This window comes from Aphanomyces astaci (genome assembly GCF_000520075.1).
Source record: "Aphanomyces astaci strain APO3 unplaced genomic scaffold supercont1.2, whole genome shotgun sequence".
NCBI classification, from domain to species: Eukaryota; Oomycota; class Saprolegniomycetes; order Saprolegniales; family Verrucalvaceae; genus Aphanomyces; species Aphanomyces astaci.
In genome coordinates, this window is record NW_009798265.1 from 1,355,373 (window position 1) to 1,369,351 (window position 13,979).

Genomic DNA, 13,979 nt, shown 5'->3' on the forward strand with positions numbered 1-13,979 from the left:
CCAAGCAACAGAGTTGTGGAATCAACATGGACAACCTAACCGACTCACGCAGTACAGCGGAGGATGTAGCGGCGGCACCTGTGGATAGAATGGGGTCTCTGGACAAGGCATTAGAAGACAGTGGCAATGATGCTTTGCGAGGGCCAAAGGCGGTTGCGGCGGTGCAGGTTCTTCCAGAGGGATACCTTCCCCTTGCGACGCGGTTGGGCCTTGCCCTGCCAGACGCTACGACTTCAAGTCTTCTTCAAATTGAGAGCTTTGACGTGCTGAAAGCCAAGGTACGGCAACTCGCCCTACACTCGGGCTTCCAAGTCAAGCTGGACGGGCGTAGCGACAAACGGCGACAGTGGAAGTGTACAAGCCATCGCAGTTGCCCGTTTTCGATCGTTGGCAACCGCAACCGGTACGGCATCTTTGTCAAACCTCACCTCCCGCACAACCATGCATTCCACGTCCACGAAGCCATGAACAAGCGCTTCACCACGGGCACCACACACGAAGTAACGATCCTCATCCTCAATGACCCTCATGCGTCGTCGTACGTAGCTCGCGTGCATAGTGCGGCGATCGGCGCTATTTGCCAACCACGACCTGTTTCACATTTCTGGGATACAGATCGCCAACTGCATCTTCGACGTCACGGGGTTCCACATCAACCAAATGCGTGCGAGCCGCATCAAGCGCATGCTGCTGGAGGACCCAGACGGGTACGCGTCCCCTGGCGGCGCCACCCCCGACTCCCGCCTGGCGTCGTCGTCCTCGTCGTTCTTGCCCGTGATTCCACCTGCTTCCAATCTCGTCGGAAACAACAGCCAGATCACACCGGATAGCGTGGCGTGGGAGTGCTTTGTCGTGCTCGCCAACGACCCGCTCGTGTTCTCCACACTCGGCATGGCCAACGTCAAGAAGATGGTCGCAACGTTCAGGCGCGACGTGCACAAGCCGACGCTGCGAGCGATTCTGCGCATGAGCGTCCACGACGACCCCACCAGTCCATCCGGGAACCGACCGGTGCCGGCCAAGTTTGTCGACGCCTACCAGCGCCAAGTCGCGCTCGGGTTCTTTGACGACATCGTCGTGGACAGCAGTAGCCAACTAGTAGTACCCCCCACGTCGAACATATCATCCACCGCAACAACTGGACCATTGTGCCCCCCTCAAGGTCCCCCTCCTATTCCACATTGAATATATAATGACTCTATCATGGAGAGGTCAAGTATTCTGAATGACGGCACCATGGGCTATATACTGTAGCCCATGCCATTTACACACTGGATACATGATATCGATCGATGTTTGTCCTGACTTTTGTATGTGACGAGTGTCGCCCTTCACACACTAATTTCATTTTCACACACAATATGTATTGTAGATGAGTGAGTTCGATTGGCTACTCGTTTAATGTTCTGGGTTTTGATTGGTCGATCGATTGTCGGCCAATTGATTTGTCGACCCAGTTAGCACCCCCGTCTGCACATAATAATAATGAAGGCATACAACATCACTCCAAATATATTGATACACGGGACTTGTCAATAGAACCCGAGGTCGGTTTGCCGAAGGTACTGCTCGACAAACTGCTCGACGTCTGGGGGGTTGGTCGCCATGCACGGCAGCGCGTGGTACCGCGGACACGTCATGAGCAGCGTGGCCCGCAGCGTGTCGCGGTCGTGCTTGAAGACGGCGACCATGTGGCGGACGCGCGCGACGCCGAGGCGCTCGACGGTCCACGGGGCGTTGACGATGCACACAAAGCAGTCCCACACGGCTTCGGCCATGGTCTTAACGGGAGACGCATCGACAGGGAGCATGGCGAGAGTGGGGTGATGTGAGGAAGGCGGCGGACGCGACGAGGACGGTACAGAGAGGAGGGGGGTGGACGACAGAGGTTGCGGAGGCTCAGAGTGGTGGCCGCGGAAGAGAGACGCACAAGGCACCACTCGCTCGGGGAAATGAACGAGCAGCTTCTTGATGACACTGGCGCGGTTCGCCTTGACGTGCCGTCCTGTGTAGGTAAAGACAACGTCCGAGATCTGCTTTCCAGTGAGTTTATTGATGTCCGTCGCGTGCTGGTACACGTCCGACTGCCGCACGTAGCATGCGAGCTACCATCATGTCGTTAGAAAACATCAATGTATTGGGAATGTCGTACTTCTTCGGTCGTGGCGGTGGTGTACCGCTTGCCTTGCTCCGGCATGACATGGAAAGCGTGGTTGTGCTCGAGCTTGGCTCTGATCTCGATGCCATGCTTGTTGTTCTGGGCGACGATGGCGAAGGGACACTCGGCAGCACTGGCACATACCCACACACGTCGTTTGTTGCTGCCGCCCTTGGCCATTCGAACTTGGAACCCGCACAGAATTGCAAGGTGGCGCGCCTTTGTTCGCACAGTCTTGAATGAGTCGGCGGTGAGCACATCAGACGGATCCTTCGACACGAGGCCGAGATGGAGGGCATGCGGCATGTACGATTCTGGTCTTGCTGGAATTGGTGGTGACGTACCATCGCGCCAAGTCTCCTGGGACGACGCCATCATCATGCCAAATCTCAAAAATGTCGTGTACTTCGAAAACGTTTTCGATTGATGGAAACTACTACTAGTATTACTACGGAGTACTACGACTTCTGATATTTATATTCATCGGCCAAATCCAAGACTGAAGGTTATATTATTTAACGTATATTTAACGTAGTTAAACCCAAAAAAGAAAATTACTTCGTAATAGTTATGTAACAGCTGTAAATCCCAATTTTCAAGCTTTTTATCACTTTAGAGCCCGATATGGTGTACTGATACTTGTCATAGTACAAAGATCAACATACTAGTACAGTACTAGTACTTCCGAAGTACCACATTGTAGTATATCTTAGTGGCCATCCCTGTGGCCAAATTCACAGTCAATTCACCCATTCAAAATACCGCTTGGTGTAAATATCTATTTCTGGACCAATTCTTCACCAAAATTAAATCTGAGACGTAGAATTTCTTCACCACGTTAAGATCTGTTCCTTTGGCTCAATATAATTATATCCAATGAAAAGTCCTCATTACAGAATGAAGCCATTGGATTGGATATAATGACAACCGTTCGCAACATTAATGGTCTACGTTATTATTAATAGTATGAAAGAGATATTTTGTTACAATTAGTATTGAATTTACGCGACAAGGACTGTTCACGTATTGCCCCCATTGCCACCGCCGCCGCCGGCACGCGGCAGGAAGTACATGTTGAGCACTTCCCGATTGGCAGAGAGGTAGTCGAGCAGATTCAGCTCGATCATTTTCTTCGTGGTGGGCATAAGTGCCTTGCCGCCGCGGCCAGCTTGAGCTTGGGCCAGCTCCATGGCCTCCTTGAGGTCACCCGTCTCGGCCACATGTCGTTTCACCGCTTCCACCACAATGCGAATGCCCTCATCATACTTGAGAGCTGTGTTGAGTCGCACGCAAAACTCTTGAAACCTGCGAATGTCGTGATATATCGACGATATCTCTCTCGATTATCCTACCGATCGTGGTAGATGGCAGAGGCCCATGCCTCGCGGAAAAAGCTGATCCAGTCAGAGACCAAATTCTGTTGGAACGACGAAATGGCGCAGTTCAAGTACGCCTCATGCAGACCCACGACGCACTGCAGATTGGACACTTCCACGGCCCCCGTCCCAAGGTACGTCAGAGTCGCGAGCACGCCAAACTCGTCAAATTGCAAGCAGCTACAATCAACCACAGAGTCAGCCACCCCCCCCCTATATTCACAACTCCACACAAACGTATCAACGTCATTTTGTACCAATAGTTGGACCCGTCTGCGTGTTCCGTGGTGAGGCTTTTCAGGGACGCGGACACGTCGGGGAGGTTGATGTGCACGTACTGCATCCCCTCCATCCACACACTCGAAAACACTTTGGGCATGGTAAACTTGGGTGGCGGAGTCTTCTTGGCCACGTCCATTTCCGCGGCAGTTGGCGCGTGGCCGAGCAGAGGATCGATGGCGTGCAACAGCGACGCCGCCAGAAGCTCCCCGCACTCGCGGGCGCTGTAGTGCTGCTGGTACAGCGCTTGGGGGAACCGCCGAGAAAACCGGCACAAACTTCCCCCGGCGTAGATGCACGGATCGGTGGTTTGAAACCGCGAGTTGACCACCAGGCGGCCGTCGTACACCAGTCCACACTCGTTGATCGCCCGGAACGCGTCATAGTCGGCGTCATCGTAGCTGCAGCAGAGCAGCACTTCGCACGGCACGAGCGTGTTCTGGGGAAGTCCCCCTCGAGGAGATGACGACACTGTCGCACCCCCGGGGGACGGGGACTCGACCGGCGCCGTCGAAACCACATTGAGCCCCTCCAGCGCATTCGTGCGGGGATTCACCACCAGCGACGACAGTTCGTGGTGGTCCAGTACCGTGATTTTGTGACGCTGCATCAACGCGCCTACCACCTCGAGCACACGCATGTCCGTGGCAATCGCCGCCGTTCCCTGCTTGAGCCACGTCACGTTGGTCACATTCAATGCCACCACGCCTTGCAGTACACTCAACGCGAACGCGGACGAGCCACTGACCACCACCCGAGGCGGCGGTGGTTTGTGGGCGGCTCCTCCTGCGAGTTTGAGGGTGTCGACCACGGCCCTGGCAGATGCGGCGTCGTGTAACGTGTGCACACCCGTGGGCACGCTGGCTGGGACATACGTGTCGCCGTCGTACTGCGACGTCAGGTGCAGCTTGGTGGGGGTGCCGTCCGTGAGCCCAGTCGCGAGCACGAGGTAGTCGTACGGGAGGCACGAGTTGTCGACGAGCACGACGGCTTTGGCGACGCGGTCGATTTGCACGACGCGACTCACGACGACGCGGACGTGGGAGGGGAGTCCGTACTGGTCCACTTCGGTGGGGGTGAGCAGGCTCGGCCGGAGAAACGGATGCAGGTCTGCGGAGGATGATGGAAATACGTTCAAGCCGTGCGGCGACACGAGTGTCACGTGGGTGAAGCGGGCGTACGGGACATGCAACAGCCGCTTGAGCAGCGTGAGCCCCGTGTCGGAGGCCCCCACGACCACAAGGCGGGTGTTCACGACCAGCTTTGGCTCGGAAAACAGCCGCTTGGTGAAGAAGTAGAGTGCGCACGTGGCAAACAACGCCTTCTTCGGGTCGTCTGGCTCTTGGTTGGACGTAGCCGGCAACGCAATTTGCCGCCGCGGCAGCGCCAGTACAAAGTCGTCCACGATCAGCGGACTCACATGTGCTTGCGGAGGGATGCACGCAAAGAGGCACGTCTTCTTGAAGTGGCGCATCACTTCCTTGAGAATCACACGCCCGGCACACGCGTAAATGGGGTTGAGCACCCAGTGGGTCAAAATCGCCTGGTCTTTGACTCGGTGGTGTGCCAACACGACCAGTTGCTCCATGTCAAAGTAATGTTTGAGCGAATTCGTGACTTCGTGGTCCCGGGCCAGCGACGCCAACGCAACCACAACGCCTACCCTCGACGCCAATATATATCAAACATTCATACGTTTCTAAGCAATACACGAGCAGCAACTATACCATGAACGCGAGCAACAAACAACACGTGCTTGGGGTTGTCTTCGAGACCGATCTCGTCCTCTTCGGCAGCCAGCGCCATCTCGTCTTCGAGTGTGGCAATCGACGCAGCTGGCAGAGTCTCCACGAGGGGGGCGAGCTGGTCGAACGACTCGGACAATTTGAAGCGGGAAATGTCGAGGGAAAAGTTTGGCGGGGCAGGGGTTAGAAACGACAGCGCGTCGCGGTGCAGCAGGTACAGGCAGTGCGAGTACGTGCTCGACGGTTTCGGGGGCACGAGGGTGAAGCTGGCGAGGACGAGGGGCGGGGTCGACAGCGGCGCCACGGTCACAACGCAGTACTCTTTGTGCGGAAACAGCGAAAACGCAAACCGCAAAAACTCGGTCGACCGGACCAAGTACGCGTCGTCGATGCAGAACAGCGTCATGAGGAACGCGTTGCCTTCGACGTCGACTAAGGCGCGGGCATCGTCCACAGACGACAAGATGGCGGTCGTCATGTCGGCGCTGGTCTTGGCTCGACCGTCGAACTGGACGACGTTGGCCAGCGGCGTAAACACTTTGAGCACCGCGTTCACGTTCAAGTGGTACGATTTCAGGCGAATGCGCACCGTGGCTTCCGTGTCGTCGGATCGCTGGACGACTTTCAGATCGGGCGGTGGCGGGTTGAATGTGACATGGTACGTCTTACCCGTCACGGGGTCAACTCGCCGGCCTAATCAAAACCACGTCGCATGGATTGTTAATATAATTCCCACACTAGCAACCCAACAACATTGGCGAGAATCAATACGAAGACACACCTGAAATTCGAGCGATCACGTCTTCATCCGGCACGTCCAGGACGAGTACCATGTCGGGGAGGATGCCGAACGACACCATCGACCGGGCCTGTGATTCGTTGCGGGGGAACCCGTCGAGTAGCCACCCGCGCTGGACACAGTCAACATGGCCCAACCGGTCCAAGATCGTGTCCATGATCAGTTCGTCCGGCACTAGCTCGCCCATATCCATGTACTTTTTGGCTTTCACTCCCGTGTCCGTGCCTGCCTTGACGGCATCGCGGAGGATGTCGCCCGTGGACAAGTGTACGACGCCGTACTTTTTCACGAGTTGCTCGCATTGGGTGCCTTTGCCCCCAGCGGGGGGGCCACAGATGATCAGCTTGGGGGGCATTACTTCGTGCTTGACGGACGCCCCGCCACCTTCCATGGCCCTGTGGATTTCTGCGGCGATCTTGTCCTTGCCTTGCATGCCATCCACGCGTAAGACGCGCGACGTTTTCGAAAAGCTCCTCACAACCGCGCCGCAGTTCTCGTTGTACTTTGACAATCGGACTTTGATCGTTTCTTCCGTGTCGTCCGAGCGCTGCACGGCGTTGACGTTTGGAGGCGGTGGATTGAACACCAAGTGGTACGTCTTGCCAGTAGCCACATCCACGCGACGCCCAGAGATGCGCTTGATGACTTCGGTCGCGGGCACTTCCAACACAATCACGAGATCCGGCACGATGCCAAGCCCAATCATGGCGTGGGCTTGGACTTCGGTCCGGGGAAACCCGTCGAGGAGCCAGCCTTGCTCTTGGCAATCGGATTGATCCAGTCGGTCCACAATCACGCGAATGATGAGGTCGTCAGGCACGAGTTCGCCGGCGTCCATGAAACTCTTGGCTTTGAGACCGATCTCGGAGCCGGCTTGGATTGCAGCGCGAAGGATGTCACCTGTGGACAAATGCACGACGCCATACTGTTGAACGAGGAGTTCACACTGGGTCCCCTTTCCCCCGGCTGGAGGGCCACATATGATCAACTTGGGGGGTCCGTTTCGAGCAGCGTTGGGTGCAGTTCCAGATGGTTTTCCGCCTGCAGATGATGCTGTTGCTGCTGTTTGATCTGAGGCCACGGGCTTAGCCAATGCCTTGGCTATTTCTTGCGTGATCTTGTCTTTGGCTTGCATGCCGTCGATCGCCAACACGATGGACGTCGGCGTAAATGTCTTGACGATGGCGCCGCAGTTGGTGTGGTAGTGACCCAGCCTCACTTTGATCGTTTCTTCAGTGTCGTCGGCTCGCTGGGTCACTTTGTCTTTGAGCTCGGGGGGCGGTGGGTTGTAGATCAAATGGTACGTTTTGCCCGTGTCCACGTCCACACGGCGGCCGGAGATGCGCTTGATCACTTCCCCGTCGGGGACGTCCAGCACGATCACCAGTTGCGGCACGATGCCCTGGACAACCATCGTCTGGGCTTGGACTTCTGTCCGGGGGAACCCGTCCAAGAGCCAGCCTTGGCGTTGGCAGTCGGGCTCGTTTATTCGTTCCAGCACCACCCGGATGATCACTTCGTCCGGCACGAGCTCCCCGGCGTTCATGTACGTCTGGGCTTTGATGCCCAAGTCGGACCCGGTCTTGATGGCTGCGCGGAGGATGTCCCCCGTCGACAAGTGTACGACGCCGTACTGTTTCACAAGCAGTTCGCACTGCGTGCCTTTGCCGCCGGCGGGGGGGCCACATATGACAATCGTCGGCGGGGCAATTGCTCCGTCGGTGATGCTGCTACCTTTGTGTTGGCGCGTCAACTTGGTCTTGTCGGACGCCGACAAGGCTTGGATCAACGAGTACGTGACCACCTCCTTGTCTTTTGTGCCGTCGATCGTAATCAAGGCTTGATCCCTCGACAAACACTTGAGAATGCCGGGGGCGTGGTCGTGGTACTTCTTCAGCCGGGGCTTGGTTTCCATGCCCGCACTTACTTTGACCAGGCGCTGGGCTACTTCCTCGTCTGACACTTCGAGCAACACGACTACATCCGGCTTGATACCTCGCTGGAGCATGCCCTGCGCTTGGGCTTCGGTCGTGGGGTACCCATCGAGGACCCAGCCCTGCGTGATGCAGTCGCTTTCGTGAATTCGATCCGCCAAGAGCGTTAGCACAATCTCGTCCGGCACTTCTTCGTGCTTGTCGAGGTGCCGCTTGACCTTTTTCCCCGTCGGGTGGCTCATGCGACTGGCCACGCGCAACAACACGTTGATCGTGAGATGCACCAGCCCGTATTGGGCCAGCAGCTTGTCGACTTGGGTGGTTTTTCCGCTGGCAGGGGGCCCAAACATGATCATCTTGGGGCTTTTGCGCCGTTTGAGGATCTTTTCCAGGCGTGACCCGCCAGGGCCCCCAGCCACCGCTGACGACGGCGGCTTGACCAGGTTGTTGTACATGGACAAGTCAAAGCAGTCCCGTAATATTCCCAAGTCCACTTCGTCCGAGATGGCCATGATGCCCACCGCGCGAGACGGAACAGTGGGGGGCTGCGCCACCAAGCACATGTTGTGCGCAGTTTGCGACCCAATCAACTCGGCCAAGAAGTAATCGCCGAAAGTGTCCACCAGCGCCTACCAACGACACACACGTTGAGATTAACATGCACGTTGAGTTGCTTGATTAAACGTGAAGGTGCAAAACGAAACGACATTGGACGTTGTGATGTGTTGGTCCAAAAAGTAAGAATCTGACATATTGCGCAATCCTTTGGTTGTACTTGGTTTTGAGCTTTCAAGATCGGTTCCAAGTCGTCGTGGTCTTCGATGTTGGCTTTGCGAATGACCAGCGACGGCAGGAACGCGTCCCCTGGACACACAAGGACGTCGAACTCGGCAAACAGTTCTTCATCGTAGCCCTTGGTGTTGGGGTTCACTTTTGTAGCAAGATGAAAGTGCGGTAACAAAGGCGCCAACTCTGCCTGGCCGAGTGAGTTGTGGGCGGGAAACACCACCAGTTCCATCGACGTCAACAGGTGGAAGATCGTCGAGAGCATTTCGGGAAGGATCTCGGAGGCGCTCGCGGTGGACTTATAGACGAAGTACGTTAAGAACAGGGTCGTGTGCACCTGGAACACCATCACGTTGGAGTCGTATTTGTCGATAACGGAACACATACCTTTAGTCGACACAGGGCGTTGTTGGTGGGGTGGTTTTCCAAGGCAAAGCTGTCGCAGAGATACTCGAGATAGGCCACCTCTTCGCACAAGTCGCCCGGAGGTTGATCGTTCACGCTCATGAAGCCGACGATTTCGCCGGTTGATGTTTCTGCCGTTAGCGCCAAGTACGACGCTTCAATGAGCATGTTGGCGTGGCTGCGTCCATACATGATCCTCTGTGTCGTCTTCTCCGGAGCGTCCAATTCTCCAACGTCGGCAGCATCGCTAGCCTGCGCCCGTCGAATGGTTAGCGCGTCCATTCCTCCCTCACGGTTTGGTGAGCCGACTGGTGCTTCAAAGTAACGGTTACACTAGGATTCCTCCGTGATTCGATATATAGTATTAAAGCATAGAGGATATTGCGGCAGTTTCATACTGTTCCAGTGGACGAACAGTCGTGGATCGAAAACGTTTAACAACACGCGCTTAACCAGAAGGATTTTATGTAGCATGATCCTTCAGGTTAGACTTGTGAGGCCAAGAGCATTGCGTCCGCTGTCTGACGCGTACCAAACACACATGGACGTCAGTGGAGAAGTCAGAAAACTGAATCAAATAGGTGATGCTTTGAAGTGCCAGTTCATTAGTGTTCAAACTCGCTTGGACTACGACAAGACTTGTGTGACGCGCAATGGTGAAAGAAAGGCACGAATCGCCTTCACACTCGCCTCTTTCGACTTGCATGTTGTGACAGTATTGTGTGGAAAGCAATCGTCTGACGACCTCGTTCCTTTGAAGGTACAATATCCAGCAGCGATGTCACGACGTGCTCGATGGGAACAGAAGGATCTACTGTCCCGTTGTTGTTTCGACACAAGAGGCGAGCAGAGCAGCCGGCAGCCACAGACCCGCAGTAGTCGTTGGTCGGGTCGTCGCCAACATGCAGCAACTCGTGTGGCCGGCAGTGCAATCGTCTTGCAGCCTCGTGAAAGATGGACGGGTGCGGCTTCATGGACTGGTGCTCCCACGACGTGAGCACAAAGTCAACTGCTGAGGCGAGCTCGAGGTCACGCACAATACCGTGCAGTCTGTCGTCGAAGTTGGACACGATGCCGACCGATACATTTGCCTCTTTCAATGCATTCAGCGTCGGCCTAACGTCAGCAAACACCTACAAACGTGCGATGCCATCTGAAGTCCACGCGTGAACTTGTCACTTCTGTACCTCCCACGCTGCGCCTTGACCATAATGCTCATAGAGCGCATCAATCAACTGTGTGGCGTGCTTCGGATGTGCTTGCATGTGCGCTTGCATGTTGGAAGGAAATGCATCGACGATGACTCGACCCCACCATGGCTTTGCCGAGTGGGCGTCTAAGCCAAAGTTTGGGGCCCTGGTCATTTCGGACTTGAACGAGCGACCAAAGTCCTTGACCGAGACAACATCTCTTGGAATCGGGATGACCAGTGGCGGCATGATGGACATGAAGAAGTCGACGTACACCGCGGCCACACTGTGCTTGGGGCGTAGCAACGTGCCTGTCGCATCCAGCGTGACGTACGAGAACCTTCCTAACGCCATGATGACCCACTGACAGTTTTCTCGTTGGCCAAAGGATACTAACGTTAGTACTACGTGCATGCCCCGGGTTCAATTCCCGGTAGGCGTTGTTCTTTTTCCCGCCATGTAGAAGGCGACTGTGAAAGTGGACGATGTCTATGTATACGTGGACAATGGTTTGGTCACTTGGTAGTCTCCACCACAAGCCATCATGGAGAGTAGTGCCACCGACGCATCCGTCGACGCTAGCGGCAGTGTGGTAGCGGCGATTGTAGTTACCGCGAGGCAACTGCTTCTGTCGCACTTAAAGGCGCTCAACATATTCAACACGGAAGTAGCAGACCTCATCGAAGAAGCTTATCTGTCGATGGAATCAGGAGTCGAGCTCCCGCTAGCGTTCGTCCAACACCGCATTGACATCCACACGAGACACTTGTACCTTATCCAGCAGCTCGATGTAGCATTGCAAGGCCACCTTGGAGCCGACAACAAGTTCCAAGACGAAGTCGCGAACATTCTGCCCGCCCTGAAGGAGCGACTCGACGGCATCTCGTTCATCCTGCGTCTGCTCATACAGAACCAGCCGTCGTAGTTCCTCTGTACAACACACCATCCACACGTGACAAGCGATTTGCCGTCATATCACCGTTTGAACGCATTATCCGGAATTCCGCATAACAACAATAATTCCACGATTTTCTTGATGCATCGAGTTATAAAATGACTTGAAATTTGAGAGAAGGTGATGAAAATAAAATAAAACCGAAGCCAGTTCGGGCGAATGAAGTTGTCTACGTCGTTATATCCTGCAACCATGTCGAAGCCGATGGGGAGCATCTCGAGCGACTCGCTCAACAAACCAAAGAACGGCGACAAGAAGACCGTCATCGATCGCATCCGCAATGTCGACAAGTTGGAGACGCCCAAGTTGCTGCGCTACATGCGCGTGGGAAACATGTTGTGCTGCATCCTGCAGGTGTTTGCAGGGATCTCAGGCTTGGCGTCCATCGTTACGCTCAACATCACGGCGGTGTTTGTGTCCCTGTACGTGATCATGTTCGGTGTTCTCTTTCTCCTGTTTGAGTGCCGCTTGTCGAGCTTGGAGCCCAAGATCCGTGCAAACTTTGGGTTTCTGTACTCGTACCATGGCCGCGCTCGGTTCATCTTCTTCATTGGGTTCATGGACTTTGGCACTGGCGGCGGATTGGGGTACCTGGCTGGCATGATCATGTGCGCCAATGCGTTTTTGAACTTCTACATCATGTATAAGCACCCTGAATTCGCGTCGGGCAACCTCTCGTCGTCGTCCGACCCCACGGCGGGCTACGCGCCGGCCAGCCAAGAAGCAACCAAGTTCCTCAAGAACAACCCGGACATCGCCATGCAAGCCACGAATTACGCATTTGCACAGGCATCCAGCGCGGCCGCCAACAACAGCAGCTCCAGCTACGGCAGCCGCGTCTAACTTGCCTCGAGCTAACCGTAAAAACCACCCAAAAGTCGTGTTTTCTATTTGCCATGTTGGGCTTTAGATCTCTTCACTACTCAATAGTATGCTACCGATAGGTCAAATCACATAGGTTTCGTACGGAACGTCCACTGCAACAGGGATAGCGTGCCCATGGGTGGCGCAGTAGCCCTTGCGTTGGCTGCCCTTCTTGCATCCAGGGTACTTGCACAGCTTTCCGCCTCCGTGGGTGCGGCAATAGCTACACAACCATCATGAGCATTCCCACCTTCCATGAAAATGCAAACCTACCCCGCGCCTTGGCTCGACTTGGAACATCCTGATTCGCGGCACCGGATCCCTCCGCCGTGGTTCTTACACTTGCCATTCGACTGCGCTCCGCGGGAGCAGCCGTCGACGCCGCAACGCCGTCCGCCGCCATGACGGATGCATAGGCCTTGGCCTTGGCTGCTCTTGATGCATCCTAATGTAGTTCCATGGACGCGCCCATGTTAGGTCATCATAATTGAAACGTTAGACCTGCAACCAACCTGACACAGAACAGCGACGGCCTCCGCCATGGGATTTGCACAAACCTCGAGAGCGGACACGTTTCGGGCACCCTACATGACCATATAAGTTGATTCTATAGTGAAAAGCGTGACGAACCAGCAATTGAGCAATGCAGCAGGGACTTTTTCGTGTCGTCGCTCGCATCGGAACTAGCGGCGGCGGTGAAAAGGAACGAGGGTGGAGGTTCTAGCTGGTCCAAGAACAAAAGATCGTCGCAGGTGGTGGACGAGACTGGAGATGTCGGCGGCAGGCTTAGTGCGGGCAGTCCGGATGTGAGTGGAACGAGCATGTCGCAGAGGAGCGAGAGCTCTTCGCCCGTGAACTCGTTGGAGGGTGATTTGGACTGATACAACGAGGACGTGTCGTCGATATTCTCAAAGAATGGCATGGACATGGGAGCTTAGCTGACGGAAGGAGGAAGCACCAGAGAAGAGGTGAGTAAGGAAATGACACAAGCTTAATGTTGTCGACAGTGAAGTGGCGAAGACGAGGTACACATGTGCGGTCTATATGGACAGGCCAGCAAAAGAACACACAATTCCGTGTTGATGAGTGTTTATAACTGCTTGTGATGGCTGTTTGCTAGCGGTTGTGGTTTGCGCTCGATCACGCCTTCGCCATCGCACCCTACTCGCAATGTAACAATACGACCGTCAATGCCATCAGTACCTGTGCATGTTCGCTCCAACACCATAAAGTTGTACGGAACTTTTTCAATGCGTTGGCCTTGGCATTGCATGCATATGTCAATCGCCGCCGCCGTCGACGAAAGACACACGGTGTCATGAAACATGGAAGCAGTCGACTCCGGCATATCGAGACTCTCGACGTTCTCCTTGGCATACTTTTGCTGCAACTCGCGGAAGAAGCTTGGATCCATTTGATTTTTCTGGTAGACGCGCCCTGTCGATTGGTCGGCAAAACCGTCGGACAGTTTCATGTCATCCGGATTCC

The 13,979-nt window shown here is 55.1% G+C and overlaps 8 protein-coding genes across 8 annotated transcripts; 3 read left to right on the forward strand and 5 right to left on the reverse strand.

The window, feature by feature from the left end:
- Positions 1-21: 21 nt before the first annotated feature.
- Positions 22-1,247, forward strand: H257_01358 (hypothetical protein). Its single transcript, XM_009824521.1, has 2 exons — positions 22-500; positions 547-1,247. The coding sequence occupies exons 1-2, from the start codon at positions 27-29 to the stop codon at positions 1,183-1,185; spliced, it is 1,113 nt and encodes a 370-aa protein (XP_009822823.1). The 5' UTR covers positions 22-26; the 3' UTR covers positions 1,186-1,247.
- Positions 1,248-1,490: 243 nt separating this feature from the next.
- On the reverse strand, positions 1,491-2,574 carry H257_01359 (hypothetical protein). The gene is made up of 2 exons (XM_009824522.1): positions 2,153-2,574; positions 1,491-2,105 (listed from the first exon to the last, which is right to left on the reverse strand). Exons 1-2 carry the CDS (start codon positions 2,537-2,539, stop codon positions 1,533-1,535), a joined length of 960 nt encoding a protein of 319 aa, XP_009822824.1. The 5' UTR covers positions 2,540-2,574; the 3' UTR covers positions 1,491-1,532.
- A 527-nt stretch (positions 2,575-3,101) lies between these two features.
- Positions 3,102-9,791, reverse strand: H257_01360 (hypothetical protein). Its single transcript, XM_009824523.1, has 7 exons — positions 9,465-9,791; positions 9,067-9,414; positions 6,340-8,920; positions 5,541-6,251; positions 3,792-5,472; positions 3,511-3,714; positions 3,102-3,463 (listed from the first exon to the last, which is right to left on the reverse strand). Exons 1-7 carry the CDS (start codon positions 9,762-9,764, stop codon positions 3,178-3,180), a joined length of 6,111 nt encoding a protein of 2,036 aa, XP_009822825.1. The 5' UTR covers positions 9,765-9,791; the 3' UTR covers positions 3,102-3,177.
- Positions 9,792-9,942: 151 nt separating this feature from the next.
- Positions 9,943-11,060, reverse strand: H257_01361 (hypothetical protein). Its single transcript, XM_009824524.1, has 2 exons — positions 10,670-11,060; positions 9,943-10,615 (listed from the first exon to the last, which is right to left on the reverse strand). Exons 1-2 carry the CDS (start codon positions 11,024-11,026, stop codon positions 10,163-10,165), a joined length of 810 nt encoding a protein of 269 aa, XP_009822826.1. The 5' UTR covers positions 11,027-11,060; the 3' UTR covers positions 9,943-10,162.
- Positions 11,061-11,216: 156 nt separating this feature from the next.
- Positions 11,217-11,625, forward strand: H257_01362 (hypothetical protein; the record flags this gene model as incomplete). Its single annotated transcript, XM_009824525.1, has 1 exon — positions 11,217-11,625. The coding sequence occupies one exon, from the start codon at positions 11,217-11,219 to the stop codon at positions 11,595-11,597; it is 381 nt and encodes a 126-aa protein (XP_009822827.1). The 3' UTR covers positions 11,598-11,625.
- A 154-nt stretch (positions 11,626-11,779) lies between these two features.
- H257_01363 (hypothetical protein) lies at positions 11,780-12,524 on the forward strand. The gene has a single exon (XM_009824526.1). The coding sequence runs from the start codon at positions 11,787-11,789 to the stop codon at positions 12,468-12,470; it is 684 nt and encodes a 227-aa protein (XP_009822828.1). The 5' UTR covers positions 11,780-11,786; the 3' UTR covers positions 12,471-12,524.
- Positions 12,501-13,419, reverse strand: H257_01364 (hypothetical protein; the record flags this gene model as incomplete). The annotated part of the gene is made up of 4 exons (XM_009824527.1): positions 12,501-12,714; positions 12,765-12,936; positions 13,004-13,075; positions 13,122-13,419. The coding sequence occupies 4 exons, from the start codon at positions 13,417-13,419 to the stop codon at positions 12,573-12,575; spliced, it is 684 nt and encodes a 227-aa protein (XP_009822829.1). The 3' UTR covers positions 12,501-12,572.
- A 123-nt stretch (positions 13,420-13,542) lies between these two features.
- On the reverse strand, positions 13,543-13,928 carry H257_01365 (hypothetical protein). Its single transcript, XM_009824528.1, has 2 exons — positions 13,695-13,928; positions 13,543-13,652 (listed from the first exon to the last, which is right to left on the reverse strand). The coding sequence occupies exons 1-2, from the start codon at positions 13,903-13,905 to the stop codon at positions 13,582-13,584; spliced, it is 282 nt and encodes a 93-aa protein (XP_009822830.1). The 5' UTR covers positions 13,906-13,928; the 3' UTR covers positions 13,543-13,581.
- Between the last annotated feature and the right edge of the window lie 51 nt (positions 13,929-13,979).

Bases quoted from the DNA above. Each gene is read 5' to 3' on its own strand.
- H257_01358 (XM_009824521.1), top strand. From the start codon at position 27: ATGGACAACCTAACCGACTCACGCAGTACAGCGGAGGATGTAGCGGCG. The intron at 501-546 runs GTAACGATCCTC...CGTCGTACGTAG, and splicing joins CCACGGGCACCACACACGAA to CTCGCGTGCATAGTGCGGCG.
- H257_01359 (XM_009824522.1), bottom strand. From the start codon at position 2,539: ATGATGATGGCGTCGTCCCAGGAGACTTGGCGCGATGGTACGTCACCA. The intron at 2,106-2,152 runs GTACGACATTCC...ACATGATGGTAG, and splicing joins CCACCGCCACGACCGAAGAA to CTCGCATGCTACGTGCGGCA.
- H257_01360 (XM_009824523.1), bottom strand. From the start codon at position 9,764: ATGGACGCGCTAACCATTCGACGGGCGCAGGCTAGCGATGCTGCCGAC. The intron at 9,415-9,464 runs GTATGTGTTCCG...ATGGTGTTCCAG, and splicing joins ACGCCCTGTGTCGACTAAAG to GTGCACACGACCCTGTTCTT. The intron at 6,252-6,339 runs GTGTGTCTTCGT...GGTTTTGATTAG, and splicing joins CGTGATCGCTCGAATTTCAG to GCCGGCGAGTTGACCCCGTG.
- H257_01361 (XM_009824524.1), bottom strand. From the start codon at position 11,026: ATGGCGTTAGGAAGGTTCTCGTACGTCACGCTGGATGCGACAGGCACG. The intron at 10,616-10,669 runs GTACAGAAGTGA...GCACGTTTGTAG, and splicing joins GTCAAGGCGCAGCGTGGGAG to GTGTTTGCTGACGTTAGGCC.
- H257_01363 (XM_009824526.1), top strand. From the start codon at position 11,787: ATGAAGTTGTCTACGTCGTTATATCCTGCAACCATGTCGAAGCCGATG.
- H257_01365 (XM_009824528.1), bottom strand. From the start codon at position 13,905: ATGGATCCAAGCTTCTTCCGCGAGTTGCAGCAAAAGTATGCCAAGGAG. The intron at 13,653-13,694 runs GTACTGATGGCA...CATTGCGAGTAG, and splicing joins GTTGGAGCGAACATGCACAG to GGTGCGATGGCGAAGGCGTG.